The sequence below is a fragment of the Coregonus lavaretus genome (genome assembly GCF_964263955.1).
Source record: "Coregonus lavaretus genome assembly, chromosome: 26".
In the NCBI taxonomy this organism is placed as follows: Eukaryota; Metazoa; Chordata; class Actinopteri; order Salmoniformes; family Salmonidae; genus Coregonus; species Coregonus lavaretus.
In genome coordinates, this window is record NC_140013.1 from 35,930,750 (window position 1) to 35,952,368 (window position 21,619).

Below are 21,619 nucleotides of genomic sequence, written 5' to 3' on the forward strand. Positions count from 1 at the left end.
CAATTGCCATACTTGAGTAAAAGTAAAGATACCTTAATAAAATATGACTCAAGTAAAAGTGAAAGTCACCTAGTAAAATACTACTTGAGTATTAATCATTTCAATTTCCTTATATTAAACAAACCAGATGGCACGATTTTCGTGTTTTTTAAATTTACAGATTCTGTAGCCAGGAGCACACTCTAACACTCACACATAATTTACAAACTAAGCATTTGTGTTTAGTGAGTCCGCCAGATCAGAGGCAGTAGGGATGACCAGGCATGTTCTCTTGATATGTGCATGAATTGGACAATTTTTCTGTCCTGCTAAGCATTCAAAATGTAACGAGTACTTTTGGGTTTCAGGGAAAATGTATGGTGTAAAAAGTACATTATTTTGTTTGGAATGTAGTGAAGTAAAAGTAAAAGATGTCAAAATATAAATAGTAAAGTACAGATACTCCAAGAAACGACTTAAGTAGTACTTTAAAGTATTTTTACTTAAGTACTTTATACCACTGCTAGTGAGGTTAGTTTGCCTGTCAGAAAGCTAGCCAAGTTAGCTTAAGCCTTGCAGTGTGGGCTTACCGAGTCTCAACTGCTAGAGGTGATGCTAGCTACCAATGGAGACTGAGAAGTAGAAAAGGAATTTCTACACGAAAACAAAAACCTTCCAGTTAGTTCTCAACCTCTCAACAGGGTCTGAACACCTACGCTCGGCAGCGATATCCTTCATGGTTCCCTTGTGAGCAGTTTAGCAGGCAAACAGGTATCCAGTCGATATGAGGAAAGCTAGAGTAGTGACACTCTTCGTGAGGGAGAGAAGCGAGAATAAGCAGAGGGCAGGAGAGTGGTTCGTTTTATGGAAGTGAGGGTCTCACCTCATTCGCCACTCTAACTGTCTGTTTCCAACAGACGCTTTTGATAGGTACTTCCACGAGAGTAGGCGGTCCTAGCGAGCCCCCATGTGAGATATCGAAACAAATAATTGAAAGAGAACCAATCTTAATCATTTTACATTGACAGCTAATGTACAACTATATGAGTGTGAAACCCAGGACAAAAAGTGGCACTGCAGTCAGCTGCCATGGAAACAAAGGTATGCAACATTACAATAACATTATTTTCTGATTTTAAAAAATGTAATGTGACTTCAGGTAACCAAATTACAACCAGATTAAGATTTTTTTTTACTGTGCATGTCATATGGGGGTTAGGATCATGACCATAAAGTCGTTTGCAGGTCAGAAAGAACAGTCCTGCTTTTTTTTAAATGTATTTCTCAAAATACATTATATGATGCTGACCAGGGGCGGTGTGTTCATTAGGGCGATATGGGCGACGCACTGCCAAACGGGAAAAGGAAGGGATTTTTTTTCTAATCAATTATATCACGGCAACAGTAGTTATCAGTGTTCTAATCTAGACGTCTGATCTGCCACTAAATGTCCAATCAGGCTAAAGTCGTGCTTCAAATGTCCCCGCCCGTTTTGGGGCGATTTCAGTCAGGTTGAAAATCGCCCAGAAGTCTCTCATAGCCTCTAATGTAAAATCAATTTTTTTCAAATATCAGAGCTTTCAATACAATCTCTATGGGTTTCTGAGGGCTTGCACTTACGCGCTTTCGTCATACGTAACATAACCATGAACGTAACTAAGAAAAGAGCGGGTAGCCTCATCAATCAATTCACTATTACTGTCAAAATGGCTAGCCTTCAGTGCAACTCGATTGTCTCTTTGAAAGAAGTTCCTTTTTGTCGGCGAACAAATCAAGATAAATTGGCAACGAAACAATTAGGACCTCCCAGACCAAATTTAATAATTCAACAGGTTTCTACTAAACAGAGTCGTGAAAACTGTCTACGAGAATCGAGACGACCTCATAGAATGTTTTGAAGCCATTCGGACGGGTTCATTGGGTTCATTTGACCAGCCCACCGTGAGAGAGGCATCTGGCTACGTGAGGATGCTACATGATGAAGATTTAATTTTTTTCCTGCGGCTTTTTCACAAAATCATGCCCCACGTCGACATTCTGTACCAGAAGCTACAGAAGAAGGACATCGATGCTGTCTTTATCAAACGTGCCCTCGACAGCTTCACAAGCAGTGTGCAGGCCATAAGGTAAGATTAAACAATATCATTCGATCTTTCTCAATGTTCATTTTTACAAATCTATACAATTGGCCAGAATATGGTTGTTCATATTTACAAATCTATACAATTGGCCAGAATATGGTTGTTCATTTTTACAAAGCCATACAGATAGCTGTGTTTACCTTTTCTAGAAATTACTTTCAAATTCTGTTTTCAGGCAAAATGTCTATCACTGTTCATTTTCACAAATCTATACAAGAGGGCAGAATATGGAAGTCTATAAAAATGTCTTATTACCAATAACTTGCATCAATGTTTTCAGTAGCCTCTATCAAAAGCTCCTGCTTGCTTGTTGTGAATTATGCTCAGGTGCACATATTTCCAATTCAACCATGAGGCAAAAAATGTGGTAAAAGCTCTTGTTGATCCTGCAATCTGAACAAATACCAAGATGCTGTATTTTCAGCTGATATTTCATTTGTTTATGGAAATGCATATTGTTTATGCAGTGTTGAGGAATGTGAAAGAACACCCTTGATTATTTTTACTGTGATGACTTATTTTGATTTTGTAAGCCAACACTTTTGAGATCAGTCAATAAATGCTTCTGGTATTGACTTATATGCTGCCCCTGTCTTCATGTTGTTGCTGGACATATCTTTTTAAAAATGTGTGTAGGTCACCTAAATCATCAGAAAAATTGCCCCCCCTGAGAATTTTTTCAGGAGCCGCCACTGATGCTGACACTATATGCATCAATACCTCCCAAAATAAATAATTAGACTAACTAATGCTGCCAGGCTTAAAAGCAGCCCCATGTCATTAAAGTATCCTGAGATTTCAATTACACATGAGATAATGGAATATTAACTCACTAATGACTCCTTGAATCACTCCAGGGGCAGGGACTAGACCTAGACAGGGAGGATTTACATTTTAGCCAGTCATTCAGGATGATGTGTCTGCTAAATGACTTAGATGTAATGTGATGTATAAAAACAAAATCAAACTGGTAATTTATTGTAAGAAAAATAACACCATTCTTAAATTATATTGCAAAAAAACATTTTCAGGAAAAATCTAAGATATCACACAATCTACTTGTATTGCCTAGGTTGAATAAATTAAACCTTATGTGCAATTTATTTACTCGTTGTAAAGTATACTACAAAATAATTGTGCACTGTTGCATCCATCATTCATTTGTGAGAGTTAGTCTGAAATGAAAGCACAGATACGGCAGGAGTGATGGCTAGCACTGTCGCACTGCTCAGGTGTTCCACAGCTAATTGAGCTACGTTAATGAAGTGTTGACGGTTTCGAGTGTAATCTGAAGAGACAGATGTCGCAATACCATGCATCCGAGTTAGGCCACCTGACAGAAGGCTGACGCAAACATGAAAGCAAGTGAAGGGGCTGATACTGTACCGGTCAAGAGGATACATGCTCCTAGTTTTCATGTGGAGTTAATATGCAGTATTATTCTCCCACTACTGATAATGTGGGTGAAATAGTGGCTTTGGGTTGTAAGTGACTGGTCTCCTTTTGGTTGTGTTCCTATTGTTCTTAGAGCACAGTGTCCATAGGTTTCTAGTGCCCAGATTTGTAGGGATGCGTCTCCTACGGGTTAAACCATACTCAATACACTGTGTATTGTTTCTCTAACACATCCCATCTATATATAATATCTATATATTTCTTACATTTTAATATATTAACAGGGGATTGACACCTGATTTGTATTGATTTATACCTCACGTCTACCATTGCCAATAGAGAACATAATGAACGTGAAACTAAAACATAGGCTAGCATGCTTCTGCAGAGCACGGTAACAGAAATGGTTTTACACATTGACTCATACAATAGGCTACACAACAAAGAGATGACTTAATTAAAACCTTCTTTTTTTTTATTCAGTGGGTTCAACTTTGTTAAACATCTTCAACATTTAGTTTTTGATCTCTTTGGTTCTAAAACAGTATACAAAGGGATTTACAAGAGAGGGCCCGAGAATATCTTGGATCATCAAGCCATGACGCTCTTCCAAGGTCAGTACCACACCTAACCTGGTCAAGACTATACGTACAAATAAAGGAACGTAATTGCACACTATCACTATCAAGTGACTAAAGCAAGTACTACATCTTCCTCTTGTCGTTCTTGGAGGACATTTTAACCATAGCAAATATGATCCATACGTAGGACAGGCAAACAAAACAGAACGTGCCAAACAGGAGAAAGGTGACGATGGTTATCATATTGAAATAGTAGCTAGGATTGACACAAGTGGCTCTCACTAAAGCAGCATAATCACAGAAGGTGTATTTGAGGGTTGAGTGGCAGTAAGGGAGAGGAATCAGTGGTGACAGGCATAACAGCCACAAAAGCACAGGCAACCACCCACAGAGCACCCGTCAGAACCAGAGTACGAACATTGGTGAGGATACTTTGATACCTCAGTGGACTATGGATAGCAATCAAACGATTAAAAGCCATGACAGAGATAGCAAACATCTCCTTTACGCCCCCCAGGTGGAAAACAAACTTCTGAATGAAGCAGGGCACATAAGCTATGGTTTAGCACCAGCTACCAGCACACCAATCATAGTTGGACTGACACTGGAGCTGTACAGCATATCAACTAAAGCAAGGTTTCAAATCAGAAGGTACAATGGCTTGTGCAAACGCTTATCATGAAGGATAAAACATATATTTGCCACATTAGCAAGCATGACTAGGACATAGATACACAGAATTACAATCCCTACTGTCAGAGATTTGTCAATTGTGTCAAAACCACCTATGACAAATTGTTGTATTATTTTGCCAGAGACATTTCCCAAGGACATATTCCACTGTCCCTCGAACGTCCAAACAGCTACAAGGGAATAAACAGGTGTCATTCAATGGGACTTCTGAACAGGCACTTCTTACGTGATTAAGAGTGCTGCATTACCGAATAACTGTTATAAATAAATCTTACAACATTTAAGCACAAAAAACTAAGCACATTCTCAATTCTCATTCTCTTATGTTTCTTCATTTTCAAATCAGAAAAAGTGGTCATTAATTAAATATAGTCAAAACAATGAGAAAACAATGTACACCAAACAAACAATAATACTAAGATTGATTATATTGAATCCTGTTAATCTCTTCAAACAGAATCATGATTTGTAATTATGTACATAAAGTACCATCATCCTGTTCTAATATACTACTCATTGAATGTTTTCATATCAACAATCCTGACGCTATTTGGATACTGCATGTATAGGCACATAGTGAGATGATACAGTTATATATCTGGACCTCTAAGACACCTACATAATTCCTTTGGATGAGCTTATCTGGAGATCCTATGGCTATCCTCTCTATGATGGCATGGGATATTTATACATGGTTGGTTCACCTGAGAACCTTCTGGGTAGAGACCCAACAACCAACCATATCCTTGATCTCAAACTGAGATTATAATACATCTACATAATAATCATTTCCCTAACGTCCAAAGCAGGAAAATGGATGGATATTGTCCCTAATGAAGAAGGAAAATACTAGGCATTCAGTGGTTGCTAAATCAAACTATTCTGAATGATTGGAATATGATGTCACTAAATCTTTTACACATGTTACATTTGACCAGAGCCATGCATTTAGAGAGTTGGGCCATTGAAGCAGAGATTTTCTTTTTCTCCAAGTCACAGTTCTGGTCTAGTTAAGGGGTGGTTGCCAAGTTTCTAAATATAGTAAGAATAAAATTATAAACAACTTACTTTAAGATTGAACCTTTCTTGTGACTGTAAAATAAATATTATCATATTTAGTGACAGTACAAACTTGGCCTCATTCCATATACAGTGGGGGAAAAAAGTATTTAGTCAGCCACCAATTGTGCAAGTTCTCCCACTTAAAAAGATGAGAGAGGCCTCGAATTTTCATCATAGGTATACTTCAACTATGACAGACAAAATGAGGAGAAAAAAATCCAGAAAATCACATTGTAGGATTTTTAATGAATTTATTTGCAAATTATGGTGGAAAATAAGTATTTGGTCAATAACAAAAGTTTCTCAATACTTTGTTATATACCCTTTGTTGGCAATGACACAGGTCAAACGTTTTCTGTAAGTCTTCACAAGGTTTTCACACACTGTTGCTGGTATTTTGGCCCATTCCTCCATGCAGATCTCCTCTAGAGCAGTGATGTTTTGGGGCTGTCGCTGGGCAACACGGACTTTCAACTCCCTCCAAAGATTTTCTATGGGGTTGAGATCTGGAGACTGGCTAGGCCACTCCAGGACCTTGAAATGCTTCTTACGAAGCCACTCCTTCGTTGCCCGGGCGGTGTGTTTGGGATCATTGTCATGCTGAAAGACCCAGCCACGTTTCATCTTCAATGCCCTTGCTGATGGAAGGAGGTTTTCACTCAAAATCTCACGATACATGGCCCCATTCATTCTTTCCTTTACACGGATCAGTCGTCCTGGTCCCTTTGCAGAAAAACAGCCCCAAAGCATGATGTTTCCACCCCCATGTTTCACAGTAGGTATGGTGTTCTTTGGATGCAACTCAGCATTCTTTGTCCTCCAAACACGACGAGTTGAGTTTTTACCAAAAAGTTATATTTTGGTTTCATCTGACCATATGACATTCTCCCAATCCTCTTCTGGAACATCCAAATGCACTCTAGCAAACTTCAGACGGGCCTGGACATGTACTGGCTTAAGCAGGGGGACACATCTTGCACTGCAGGATTTGAGTCCCTGGCGGCGTAGTGTGTTACTGATGGTAGGCTTTGTTACTTTGGTCCCAGCTCTCTGCAGGTCATTCACTAGGTCCCCCCGTGTGGTTCTGGGATTTTTGCTCACCGTTCTTGTGATCATTTTGACCCCACGGGGTGAGATCTTGCGTGGAGCCCCAGATCGAGGGAGATTATCAGTGGTCTTGTATGTCTTCCATTTCCTAATAATTGCTCCCACAGTTGATTTCTTCAAACCAAGCTGCTCACCTGTTGCAGATTCAGTCTTCCCAGCCTGGTGCAGGTCTACAATTTTGTTTCTGGTGTCCTTCGACAGCTCTTTGGTCTTGGCCATAGTGGAGTTTGGAGTGTGACTGTTTGAGGTTGTGGACAGGTGTCTTTTTTACTGATAACAAGTTCAAACAGGTGCCATTAATACAGGTAACGAGTGGAGGACAGAGGAGCCTGTTAAAGAAGAAGTTACAGGTCTGTGAGAGCCATAAATCTTGCTTGTTTGTAGGTGACCAAATTTTCCACCATAATTTGCAAATAAATTCATTAAAAATCTTACAATGTTATTTTCTGGATTTTTTTTACTCAATTTGTCTGTCATTGTTGACGTGTACCTATGATGAAAATTACAGGCCTCTCTCATCTTTTTAAGTGGGAGAACTTGCACAATTGGTGGCTGACTAAATACTTTTTTCCCCACTGTAACTGACGACAGATCATTTTCTGCCAAGCCTACTCTGAGCAACTCAGAGACACCATTCGAATGACTTCATACTCGTTACAACCTCATCTTTACGCACAAAGTGACGAAGAGAAAGTGGTCGTGTTTCAATTCTACCTAATTATTTTCTGACTAAATCCGGCTGAGAATATCACAGCGAGATGAGACCATGATCGCTGAAATCGCTTGACACTCCCCTTTCATATGCCATCCCCCCGACTGGGCTCCATTGATCAGAGGTAGAACAAATTGATTATTTGTTTGGATAGGCCAGAAAATGTGACACGTCGCTCCCTATGCAAATGTGGGGTGTGGAACCTGACACTTCAAGTCAGCTCCACTGACAGAGTGGTAGCGGGAAGCAGACAGATGGGGCTTTCTGGCACAATAAGACACTGGACCCTGTGACATTCACAGAGCACTTTGTACACCAAAAATGTCAGTCGGAACCAGACCAGAACCGCTCAAAATCCCCTATCATAAAAGGATTATACTGGGCCGGCCCATTTTTCTGATAGGCTGAAATGAGCTCACGCACACTCATATTTATAGTAAAACGCGGCATCAGCAAAGAGACCTGCTCCGACTCTGTCATCAATTAGACAGCCAAGATCATGGACCGTAAAAAACGGAAAGGGTGCCTATAAATTTAGAAAGAGCACATTCTACATTGGTCACCTCACTCAAAACTTCCTATTTTTGGGGCAGCTAAAACCATGATACGGTCAAACAGTAAAGTGCATTATCCTCATGATTCCTGTAATGAACATGTATGTCCAGCCCCTGTGCCTGTGCCCTCGATGGGGCCTGCTGCTGTGATGAGCGAGCCACTCTCCTCTCCCCCCAAGCATTCGAGAGAAATTACATTTCAAAATGCAATTGCGGGAAAAACACAGCTTTGGAATCTTCATCCCCTTGTCCCTGTCGAAGAGAGAAGGGTCTCAGCCAAATAATTAGGAATTAGAAAACTAGAATGGACTTGACCCATCGTCTGGCGGTATAAAGGTCAGCCATTTTGGTAAGGGAGTTGGTCAACCCATAGAAATAGAATGAATAGAAAGTGTCTCCAGTCATGATGGCATAATGGGTGGATTGACAGACATTTTGATTGTACCCATGCCTAGATTGAAGATGACAAAGGTTAAGACATATCCCATAACTCTTTGCAACAATGGGACAACAGCTATGCTAGCTAGCAACAGCACATTCCCAGCTTCGTGACAATGTAGTCTTAACCTGTATATTTTCGACCTAGACCCATGCAAGGAAGTAAAAGCAGGAAGTGTCCCTTTCAATTTGTGCTTTGATTTGTTGAGTCAACTCAATTGACATTACAAAAAATACATTCCATTGCATAAGCCACATCAGTTAGCATGATTTAAATGAACATTCTTCATTACGTTGGCAATCCAGCTTCAGTTGACAGATCATTCCAAAATACCATGGAAATTATTGGCAAATCACAATACCAGGCAGCCATTGCGAATGTACCGTACCAGTCAAATGACCAGGATTAGAGCCAATATGGCAACAATATGGCAACACAATTTATATTTAAATAATACTATGTAACTTCAAGTGGAACTGACAGTGTTTTAACTACTTTGCAGATATCAAACAAACAGACAATCATAATATCAGTTAAAAACAATATCAAATTCGCAGTTTATGCTTCAAAACCAACTTCATAAGAGGTTTTAAAAATAGGTTCTATTTGACTCAAAATACCATGACGTACAGTGAGGCATTGTTGGCAGCATATATGGATGCAGTTCAATGCATGATTAATATAATTCACCAACACATTTCTTGGTAGTCCAAAAAAATATTGCAATCAGGTTGTAAATCACAGCTGGTCTAGTATATTGTTTGCTGCCACCACCCATTCGGGATGCACCGTTTCAGTTTCAATGACAATATTTTGAACAAAAACAGATGACTGTAACTAAGGCTGGGAATATCAATACAAACTATTCATAGGTTCCACCTCCGTCACTCAGTCGCGTCATGCTATTGTAATGAGCTTTCTCAAGCCGCCCTCTATCGGCAGCGCCATAGTGGTGCCCTAAAGTGGTGATAAGCACAGTCAGTCTGGACGGAGGCTAATTACTGTTTAGTCTAAATTACACTATAGTGCCTCGAAATACGATGACATTGCTAAAGTAGTCAACTATTTAGTAGGAAACAACTTTGCCAGCATTATCATGTCATCAAATGTACTTTAGACAAATGGCAATTTTATCATTAGCTAGCAAAATTCGTCAAAAATAGCTAGCAATGCTAACTTTAGCTAGCTAAAATCCGGTGGCCTCCCCTTAATTTTAGCTAGCTAGCTAACTTTATACTGCATCTAAAGTCAATCTGGTGATATTAATAATGATGACGAAAGGTTTTCCTACTAATTATTTGCCTCCTTTTGAAAGTGATTGTATTTCCAATCCACTGTAATGCACCTTTGATGAAATCAGCGCTCATTGACGATGCATTGAGTAGAATGCTCAGTCCAAAACGAACGTTAAAAACAATATTGTGACAAAACATGCACCCCATGAATAGGGGGTTTACCCCATAAAGTGATTATTTCATTCAATGAAAAACATGTTTTAAGTTTAAATGTTACAACAACGTATAGCTACGTTTTTGTTATTTGGAGTTATTAAAAACTTTTTGATTAGGGTCGCAGCATATTATGCACATCTACAAGCACAGCAGCAAAAGATGGACAAATTACTTATCGATTTTGTTTAAATGCTATATACAGTATATGTACATAAGTGGACATTATAAAGGGCCATATCTTTTCTAATAAAACAATGGCCAGTTTGGGTCACAGTTGCATGTTTTTTTGTAAAAACAAATAGGCTATGTCTGGCCTGCGTTTTTTTCAATATGGCCCGTGCACTGATTGAGTTTGACAGCCTTGGGTTAGCGTATCTATTTATGTAACTAGCTGTTTATTTAGCAAGCTAAAAAACACGGAGCCTAACGTTAGCTAGCTAGTTGCTGCGAGGATGTCATATCATTGAAGGAGTGGGTGAGTGACCAACTTTTTCCCCTCATATCGTTTTTTGTTGGCTACAGCTAGAGATGCTGCAGGTGTAATTTGGTTAGCTCGCAAGTAATGTGAATCGCTTTGCTAGCTAGCTAATTATGCTGAACTTGAACGACTGTTATCCACAGTTGGCATATCTCTTAGTTGTCAATCAAATGTATTTGGCATCGATCAAATGGGTGGGCATGCAGGCAAGTTCCCATTCAGTTGTCAAAACGTGGGTTGGGACAAGCATGCGTTGGCAGGCAAGCTGCAGAAGGACGAGCAGGCGACTATTCCCCATCATTTATCATTGCTATTTTGATGGCCAACTAGCTGAAAAAGTTTGAGAGGGTTTATCTAATGTTCCCTGGTTAGATGTTAGCTTATCTCGCTCTGGCTAGCAGTAGTTGTTGATCTTGTTGTTGTTGATGTGCACAGGCAACTGAGGGAGAGAAGTTTCCAGATGTAAGCAGACTTACATTTGCAGTGTATTTTGAGGCTTTTGGCGACTGCATTCTAAAGATATAAAGTTGTGCTGTTATTCGGTTTTATTTACTGCAGTGTCTATTAATGGTCCAAACGCACGGCCGCTTTCCCACTCTATAATGTGATATCATTTTCACAATTGCCTTACTATACGTCATTCCCAAACATTCTATGAATTTAAGAAAACGTGAAAATGGCCATATCTAAGTGCTCGCTTGTCAGAAAATTAAAAAAAAAAAAAAAAGTGTCATTCTTCCTGGGGGTGTACATGAACAGATTTTAATACGATTTAATGTTGCTAAAATGCTGTCAGTTCCACTTTGTCTAGAATTAGAACCATTTTCTGAATTTGAAAAGTTGGCCCAACTTTTAATACATGGCTCTGCATCTGACTGAATGGGGTGACCAAATGCAGTCACTCTGGGGGCAGGAGGTCAATCCAGTCAGTACTCTCATGTCACATTTCATGAATTTTGCGTGGACACTAGGTTGATCATGTGAACATAAATAAAAGAAATATATGCCATTTAGCAGACACTTTTATCCAAAGCAACTTACAGTCATGCATGCATACATTTTATATATAGGTGGTCCTGGGAATTGAACCCACTACCCTGGCATTACAAGCACCAACCAAGCTACAAAAGGAGCACATTGTGGATAACCTACAGCTTTGAGAGGTATGTCTCTACTGTTCAGAAGAGGTTAGTGTTTTTGTGATCGTCAGGCACCTATAGGCCTACTGGTTGAAAAGTAGTCACTTAACCCTTAAAACTTCCTCTGATGATTTATCCAAACAAAAATAAATTTCAAGTAAAAATACTGTATATAAAACCTAAGTTGCTACTTTGTATAAGGGTAGATGTGACTGACATGTTGTTTCATGTTCTTGCAAGACTTAGAAGTTTGTTAGAAGTGTATATGATTCTCAGAGGGAACCCCTGTCTTTCAACAACATACAACAAATGAAGTCTTGAAGGATTACTGTCTAATTAGTGTATTTTTCATACACTAAGTTCCCTTGTGTGTGATTAGTGAGGATTGTGTGTGTGTGTGTCTGTGTGTTTGCGAGTGTGTGTGTGTGTGTGTGTGTCTGTGTGTTTGCGAGTGTGTGTGTGTGTGTGCGCATGTGTGTGTGTCTGTGTTTCTGTTTTGTTGTTATGATTTCACTATGCATGCAAGAAACAATGGTCTTGGGCCTTCTCTCAACAAATTATATTTATATAATGTACATATCATAATAACTAAGCTATTTTTTCTTCTGCATGTTGTCCATTTTTGTTTAGCTAAAATGTATTTCTAATGGTGTGTGTCTTCATTGAAATCACACCACAGACTTTCAACCACTTTTGAGCAAAAATCCCAGAACCACACGGGGGGACCTAGTGAATGACCTGCAGAGAGCTGGGACCAAAGTAACAAAGCCTACCATCAGTAACACACTACGCCGCCAGGGACTCAAATCCTGCAGTGCCAGACATGTCCCCAGTACATGTCCAGGCCCGTCTGAAGTTTGCTAGAGTGCATTTGGATGATCCAGAAGAGGATTGGGAGAATGTCATATGGTCAGATGAAACCAAAATATAACTTTTTGGTAAAAACTCAACTCATCGTGTTGGGAGACAAAGAATGCTGAGTTGCATCCAAAGAACACCATACCTACTGTGAAGCATGGGGGTGGAAACATCATGCTTTGGGGCTGTTTTTCTGCAAAGGGACCAGGACGACTGATCCGTGTAAAGGAAAGAATGAATGGGGCCATGTATCGTGAGATTTTGAGTGAAAACCTCCTTCCATCAGCAAGGGCATTGAAGATGAAACGTGGCTGGGTCTTTCAGCATGACAATGATCCCAAACACACCGCCCGGGCAACGAAGGAGTGGCTTCGTAAGAAGCATTTCAAGGTCCTGGAGTGGCCTAGCCAGTCTACAGATCTCAACCCCATAGAAAATCTTTGGAGGGAGTTGAAAGTCCGTGTTGCCCAGCGACAGCCCCAAAACATCACTGCTCTAGAGGAAATCTGCATGGAGGAATGGGCCAAAATACCAGCAACAGTGTGTGAAAACCTTGTGAAGACTTACAGAAAACGTTTGACCTGTGTCATTGCCAACAAAGGGTATATAACAAAGTATTGAGAAACTTTTGTTATTGACCAAATACTTATTTTCCACCATAATTTGCAAATAAATTCATTAACAATTCTACAATGTGATTTTCTGGAGAAAAAAAATCTCATTTTGTCTGTCATAGTTGACGTGTACCTATGATGAAAATTACAGGCCTCTCTCATCTTTTTAAGTGGGTGAACTTGCACAATTGGTGGCTGACTAAATACTTTTTTTCCCCACTGTATGGTTGCTACTATTATGGTTCTGAATGGGCAATGAAAGCTAATTATGATAGCTTATCCACACACACATTGTTCTCTTGGTCTGTTCACACCTCAGAACATTACATCTCAGAACATTACACCTCAGAACATTACACCTCAGAACATTACACCTCAGAACACTACACCTCAGAACACTACACGTCAGAACATTACACCTCAGAACGTTACACCCCAGAACGTTACACCTCAGAACATTACACCTCAGAACACTACACCTCAGAACATTACACCTCAGAACACTACACCTCAGAACGTTACACCCCAGAACGTTACACCTCAGAACATTACACCTCAGAACACTACACCTCAGAACATTACACCTCAGAACATTACACCTCAGAACATTACACCTCAGAACACTACACCTCAGAACATTACACCTCAGAACACTACACCTCAGAACATTACACCTCAGAACATTACACCTCAGAACATTACACCTCAGAACGTTACACCTCAGAACACTACACCTCAGAACATTACACCTCAGAACATTACACCTCAGAACATTACACCTCAGAACACTACACCTCAGAACACTACACCTCAGAACATTACACCTCAGAACACTACACCTCAGAACATTACACCTCAGAACATTACACCTCAGAACACTACACCTCAGAACATTACACCTCAGAACATTACACCTCAGAACACTACACCTCAGAACATTACACCTCAGAACATTACACCTCAGAACATTACACCTCAGAACATTACACCTCAGAACACTACACCTCAGAACATTACACCTCAGAACACTACACCTCAGAACACTACACCTCAGAACATTACACCTCAGAACACTACACCTCAGAACATTACACCTCAGAACATTACACCTCAGAACACTACACCTCAGAACATTACACCTCAGAACATTACACCTCAGAACATTACACCTCAGAACAGTCTCTGGGGCTGTCACCTACTTTAACAAATTATTAATGCTGGAACCCTCTGGGGTGGTTTAACAGACTGCTGCTGCCTGCTGTTCCTAGGGAATTTATAAATGTTTACTAATATCATTAGACAAGCTGGGCATTGGGATTACAATATATTTTCCCATTGACCCTTAGCGATCCCCTGGCACTGCACTGTCTGTGAAAGGGTGACTACACTATTGAATAAAATGACCTTGTCCAAAGAATGAAAGGTTGAGAGAGAGGGGAGCTCAAGGGAATACAATTTTTAAAAGGTAGCAGCCAAAGTCATCATCAAAAATAATACAGTCACGACCTAAATTATTGGCACCCTTGATAAAGATGAGCAGAAAATACTGTCTAAAATAAATCACATAAATACTGAGCTACTGTATATTTTATGCTGAAAAAAAAAAAAAAATATATATATATATATTATTTTATACTAATACAATAGCTCAGAGAAAAATATGTTGTTTAACAAGTCAAAAAATCAAAATAAAATAAAATATATAGGTGTCAAAATTATTGGCACCCCTGTTTTTAATACTTTTTGCACCCTCCCCTTGCGGGGATAACGGCACGTTGCCTTTTTTTAATAATGTTTTATTAGATTGAAGAACACATTTATACGAATTTTGACACCCTATCTTTTTTTTAGATTTTTTGTATTACTTATTAAAGAAAATATTTTTCTTTGAGCAATTGTGTTATTATAAAATAATCTAATTTAAAAAAAATTACATACATTATAGCTCAGTATTTGTATTATTTATTTTATAGTATGTTTTGCTCATCTTTATCAAGGGTGCCGATAATTTGTGTTGTGACTGAATTATGTGGAGGAGGAAGGAACGTCCTCACAGAACTAGGTCCTATCCTGAGATCTGTGCATGTAATTCAGCATTGTCATCAACGCAAGATTTATGAGAAAGATTGGGTTGTCTTATTAGGGATTTGGCCCTCAATGATTACAGTTCACTCATGAAAGGACGCAGGGCCCAATTCAACCAATTACAGAAAAAAGGAAAACTCAAAATATGTCCGTCTTTATGTGTCTTATAGGCCTTTGAGCCAATCAGCATGTATGCATGTTCTAGTGTGCAGTTTTTACACCTGTTTTTGGATACCAGTCAGTATATAGTTGCCTAATGAGAATCATGACGTGGGATTCCTCAAGTGGCTGAGAGAAGGTGGCTCACTATAAGAAAGTCAGAAATTGAATACATTCAGAGACATCCAATGCCAGTCTGGTCAGAGTGTTGTCTATCAGCTGTGTGTCTGACACTTAAAAAGAGCATAGAAGCCTGGCGTACAAGGCTGGACTGGTAAGTATAGAACTAAACAATCCATTAACAAAACTTGACCTTGTAACCAAAAGTATGTTTTCTAAATTATATGATTCTCATTATGTAATTTATGTTACAATCAATACACCAGTTTGACAATGCAGACTGTTTTTGTGCAATTATTTTCACAGATCGTATCAGTGATCACAGAGTTATACTGTCCTGATAGTGGTACATGGCTGGGATATTCAAGCATGTGCTGGGAGTTGGTGATGTTGGCCTACATTTAAAACATGTCTGGCACACTCTCCATTAGAGATTCTGCATTTCACTGTAGATCAATTTACAATCTTTTGCCTCTTTTTTTTGTAATTATTTTACAGGAACATGGAGCCAAACAACAGAACAACATATACGGTAACAGAATTCATCATCACAGGAATGGATGATGTGCCTCACCCAAAGCTGGTTGGAGCAGCCATTCTGTTCATCCTCTTTCTCATTCTGATCGGATGCATCACCAACATTTGTATTGTAGCATTCAACAAGCCTCTGCACACCCCCATGTACCTTTTTATTTGCACGCTGGCAATGGTAGACATAGTCTACACCAGCGGTATTAGTGTTACAATGCTTAACGTTCTTCTTGGTGAGGAGAGAAGAGTCCGCTATGCACCCTGCATGATACAGTGCTTCCTATTTCATTTAGGAAGCACTATGGAACCCTTTACTATTGCGCTGATGGCTTATGATCGCCTTATTGCAATTTCACATCCTCTTCGATATCAGACTATCTTAACTAAGACAAGTGTATGCTTACTTATAATAGCCACTTGGGCAGTAGGCTGCTTATTTGCCGGTTTGTGGACTGGCATGGTGAACAATCTGCCCTTCTGTGGCTCAAATAAACTCCCATACAGCTTTTGTGAATATGCAGCCTTAGTAAGAGCAGCATGTGTTAATCCTACATATTATTTCACCGTAGCTTCTACTGTGGCGACTGCTATGTTATTGGTTAATTTAGCCCTGATATTCTTCTCATACATGAAGATAGTTTATGAAGTGATGAAAATGTCTTCATCGAAAGACAGAGGGAAAACATTTAACACCTGTGTGTCTCACATTATAGTGGTGGCTTGCTTCTTTATCCCCAAGGTGGTGTTAATATTGATCACCAGGTTTGGTTTGGTTCTCACGCTTTCTCAAAGAAATGGCCTAATTATTGGCTCTACTCTGGGGCCCTCTCTTGTGAACCCATTTGTGTATTGTCTCAAAACCAAGGAGATCCGAGGGCGCCTGAAAAATATTTTCAAGAGAACTGAAATTACTCCAAATATGTAACGGTTAGGGTTACCAAAGCCATTTCTTGTCTCTTGTTTGTTCCAAGCAAAAGTGGTTTAGTCAACATTGTTTCCATGTTTTTCATCATCAATGTAATCACGTTGCATCAATGTTGAGTTTTGATTGAATTTGCTAAAAGTCATCAGCGGTTTCATCTCAATTTAACACATCAGGTTTCAACTGTGAATCATCAATAGAGTGTCAAGGTTTGGTTGATTTAGATCACAGGTGTCAAACTCATTCCATGGAGAGCAAAGTGTCTGCGGGTTTTCACTCCTGCCTTGTACCTGACTGATCACTTAAGGTCACTGGTTAGTTAGGAACTCCCCTCACCTGATACTCTAGGTCTTAATAGGACACAAATTGTAAGGAAATATCAAAAATCAGTAGACACTGACATTCCTGATTTAGATTATTTTGATGTTTGTTGACAACTCAATTAAATGTCAGTCAAAATTTGATTTTTGATCTGACATTTTAGCCCATTCGAACCGTATGAAATGTTATCTACTGTTAAATGCACTTTTAATAAAATGTCAAGTGTTAGCGTAAAGCATATATAGTAACGGATCACAATTGGATTATTGCAGTATTACCTGTCAAATACGATCTGATCTACACCCTCGACTGCTTACTGCATTATTGTTGCAGTTCTTAAGATTGCGAGCACCCAAGGCCGCCTCAAAACCTTTTCTACCTGCAGTGGTCAGCTGATCATCATTGCCCTCTATATTCTACCCAGGTTCTGTATTTATCTGTCCAGTAACATCGGCATTAGATTCAGCACTGATTTACGTATTGTTATTATCGTGTTGTAAAGCCTGCTCCCTCCTATGATCAATCCACTGATATACTGTTTCAACACAAAATATATAAAACAGAGCTTGATGAAAAGATTTCTGAAGATCAACTGATCCACAGAAAGAGAGTGTCTCTGCTGTATCTTAATGATTTAGCTACTCTACTACACAAATAGTTTTGCAATTGTCTGATATCATGCAATACATGATGTTGTACAGATGCTTAATAATGAGTATTGTTTATAAAAAAACGCATCAAAACAAAAATGTATTTAGCATCTATTTCTATCTAATGTATTGTTATTTAGCATTGAATGGCTTAGTAAATGTTTTACTTTGAAAGTGGGTGAACACATCATTCATCACTACCCAATGCCATTATAATTTTCAAAGCTAGAATCTGCAGTTGCTACATCAATTTTTGGACTCATAAATTAATTATATATACCCCTCAAATTCAAAGCTGGACCTTGAAGCCAGTTCCACTGCTTTAAAAAAAAATATTCCCCTCTAATCAAGGACTAATTTTGACCTGGGATATTAGTGATCAGGTAGAACAGAAAACCAGCAGGCGCCGGACCTCATAGGGTAAGATTTGAATACCCCTGATATATACCCATTGTTTCTTCAAGAATATAACTTATACATGCCTCATGAGCTTAGTTCAACTGTCGTACCCCATCATAACCCAAAATATAAGCTTGTTTGACTCCATATTTGTAAACAATGTAATTGTAAGCAAACACTGTTTAGCCTTAAAACATGGTTACAACAAAAAATGTTATATCATGGATTCCTGGCATCCATGGCTATGAATTTGAGAGTGGTTACATTTATCCAGGCCTATCCCTCAGCTTTTTACCAAAACAGAGGCAGGGTGTCCGCTTTGATTTTGTTTCTACTAAGGATTCTAGCTATAAGGTGTCTTGTTATAAGGTTCCCAGAATACTCTTTATTGTTGCAGCAGTGCCATAATTGTATCTGAAACAAAGGTTGTATGCACACTGTGATTGAATTCCGGCCTTGCAAGCAAACATGCAAGCAACATGAGGCCAATTCCATTTCTCCCACTAAATCCTTCCCAAAGTGTGCACTTGTTCACTCCCTCATGGACCTTCAAAGAAAGGACTGGTTTGGGTAATATGGTAGAGGATCTCCTTTCAGAGAGACATAAGGGACTGTAACATGCTCTGTTTTCCGAAATCATGGCTCTCTCCGGATATATTGTCCCCGTCCATACAGCCAGCGGTGGTCTCCGTTCTTCGCACGGACAGGAAGAAAGAACTCTCTGGGAAAAACAGAGATGGAGGGGTATGTCTCATGATTAACAACTCATGTTGTGATTGTGGTAACGTACAGGAACTCAATTCATTTTGTTCTTCCAATCTGGAATACTTCACCATCAAATGCCGACAGCATTACCTCCCGAGAAAATGTTATTTGGTTATTGTCACTGCCGTGTATATTTCCCTCCGAGCCGACTGTCACGACTTCCTCCGAAGCTGCCTCCTCTCCTTGTTCGGGCAGGCTTCGGTGTTCGTCTTCACCGATCCTCTAGCCACTGCCGCTACTCATCTCATCATTCCATTTGTTTTGTCTTGTTTATTACACACACATGGTTTTCAATTCCCCTCATCAGTACCTGTATAAGTGTTCCCTCTGCCCCCTTGTCTTTGTGTGTGATTGCTTATTGTGGAGGTTAGTTTAGCTCGGTGTATTTTGTATCGCCGGGATATTCACCCGTGTGCCTTGTTATTTCCAGTACGCTGTATATTTCCGCACTCGAGGGTTTGACGCGTTGCTGCGTACCGCTGTGTCAACGGAATAAACCTGTTATTCTGTGATTTACCCTCCTGCGCCTGACTCCTTCATCGCCACACCGACACAGCGACGGCTCACAAGGAACTACACTGCATTAAGATTGCACTGAATGAGTTGTACAAGGCCATTAATCAACAGGAAAACGCTCATCCAGATGCAGCGCTCCTAGTGGCCGGGGACTTTAATGCAGGGAAACTTAAATCCGTTCTACCTAATTTCTACCAGCATGTTAAATGTGCAACCAGAGGGAAAAAAACTCTAGACCACCTTTACTCCACACACAGAGACGCATACAAAGCTCTCCCTCGCCCTCCATTTGGCAAATCTGACCATAACTCTATCCTCCTGATTCCTGCTTATAAGCAAAAACTGAAGCAGGAAGCACCAGTAATTCGGTTAATAAAAAAGTGGTCAGATGACGCAGATGCTAAGCTACAGGACTGTTTTGCTAGCACAGACTGGAACATGTTCCGGGATTCTTCAGACAGCATTGAGGAGTACACCACATCAGTCACTGGCTTCATCAATAAGTGCATCGATGATGTCGTCCCCACAGTGACCGTACGTACATACCCCAACCAGAAGCCATGGATTACAGGAAATATCCGCACTGAGCTAAAGGGTAGAGCTGCCGCTTTCAAGGAACGGGACTCTAACCCGGACGCTTATAAGAAATCCCGCTATGACCTCCGACGAACCATCAAACAGGCAAAGAGTCAATACAGGTCTAAGATTGAATCATACTACACTGGCTCTGACGCTCGTCGGATGTGGCAGGACTTGAAAACTATTACAGACTACAAAGGGAAGCACAGCCGCGAGCTGCCCAGTGACACAAGCCTACCAGACGAGCTAAACCACTTCTATGCTCGCTTCGAGGCAAGCAACACTGAAGCATGCATGAGAGCACCAGCTGTTCCGGATGACTATGTGATCACGCTCTCCGTAGCCGATGTGAGTAAGACTTTTAAGCAGGTCAACATTCACAAGGCCGCAGGGCCAGACGGATTACCAGGACGTGTACTCCGAGCATGTGCTGACCAACTGGCAAGTGTCTTCACTGACATTTTCAACATATCCCTGACTGAGTCTGTAATACCAACATGTTTCAAGCAGACCACCATAGTCCCCGTGCCCAAGAACTCTAAGATAACCTGCCTAAATGACTACCGACCCGTAGCACTGACGTCTGTAGCCATGAAGTGCTTTGAAAGACTGGTCATGGCTCACATCAACAGCATAATCCCAGAAACCCTAGACCCACTCCAATTTGCATACCGCCCCAACAGATCCACAGATGATGCAATCTCTATCGCACTCCACACTGCCCTTTCCCACCTGGACAAGAGGAACACCTACGTGAGAATGCTATTCATTGACTACAGCTCAGCATTCAACACCATAGTGCCCTCTAAGCTCATCACTAAGCTAAGGATCCTGGGACTAAACACCTCCCTCTGCAACTGGATCCTGGACTTCCTGACGGGCCGCCCCCAGGTGGTAAGGGTAGGTAACAACACATCTGCCACACTGATCCTCAACACGGGGGCCCCTCAGGGGTGCGTGCTCAGTCCCCTCCTGTACTCTCTGTTCACCCATGACTGCATGGCCAGGCACGACTCCAACACCATCATTAAGTTTGCCGACGACACAACAGTGGTAGGCCTGATCACCGACAACGATGAGACAACCTATAGGGAGGATGTCAGAGATCTGGCCGTGTGGTGCCAGGACAACAACCTCTCCCTCAACGTGACCAAGACAAAGGAGATGATTGTGGACTACAGGAAAAAAAAGAGGACTGAGCACGCCCCCATTCTCATCGACGGGGCTGTAGTGGAACAGGTTGAGAGCTTCAAGTTCCTTGGTGTCCACATCACCAACGAACTATCATGGTCCAAACACACCAAGACAGTCGTGAAGAGGGCACGACAAAGCCTATTCCCCCTCAGGAGACTAAAAAGATTTGGCATGG

At 40.4% G+C, this 21,619-nt stretch overlaps 1 protein-coding gene and 1 pseudogene across 2 annotated transcripts; one reads left to right on the plus strand and one right to left on the minus strand.

Annotated features, from left to right (window-relative positions):
* Positions 1-3,990: 3,990 nt before the first annotated feature.
* LOC311102011 (olfactory receptor 4D11-like) lies at positions 3,991-4,930 on the minus strand (annotated as a pseudogene). The gene has a single exon. The product of its transcript is annotated as an olfactory receptor 4D11-like (transcript).
* An 11,139-nt stretch (positions 4,931-16,069) lies between these two features.
* On the plus strand, positions 16,070-17,023 carry LOC311102012 (olfactory receptor 1M1-like; the record flags this gene model as incomplete). The annotated part of the gene is made up of 1 exon (XM_084143231.1): positions 16,070-17,023. One exon carries the CDS (start codon positions 16,070-16,072, stop codon positions 17,021-17,023), a length of 954 nt encoding a protein of 317 aa, XP_083999357.1.
* Between the last annotated feature and the right edge of the window lie 4,596 nt (positions 17,024-21,619).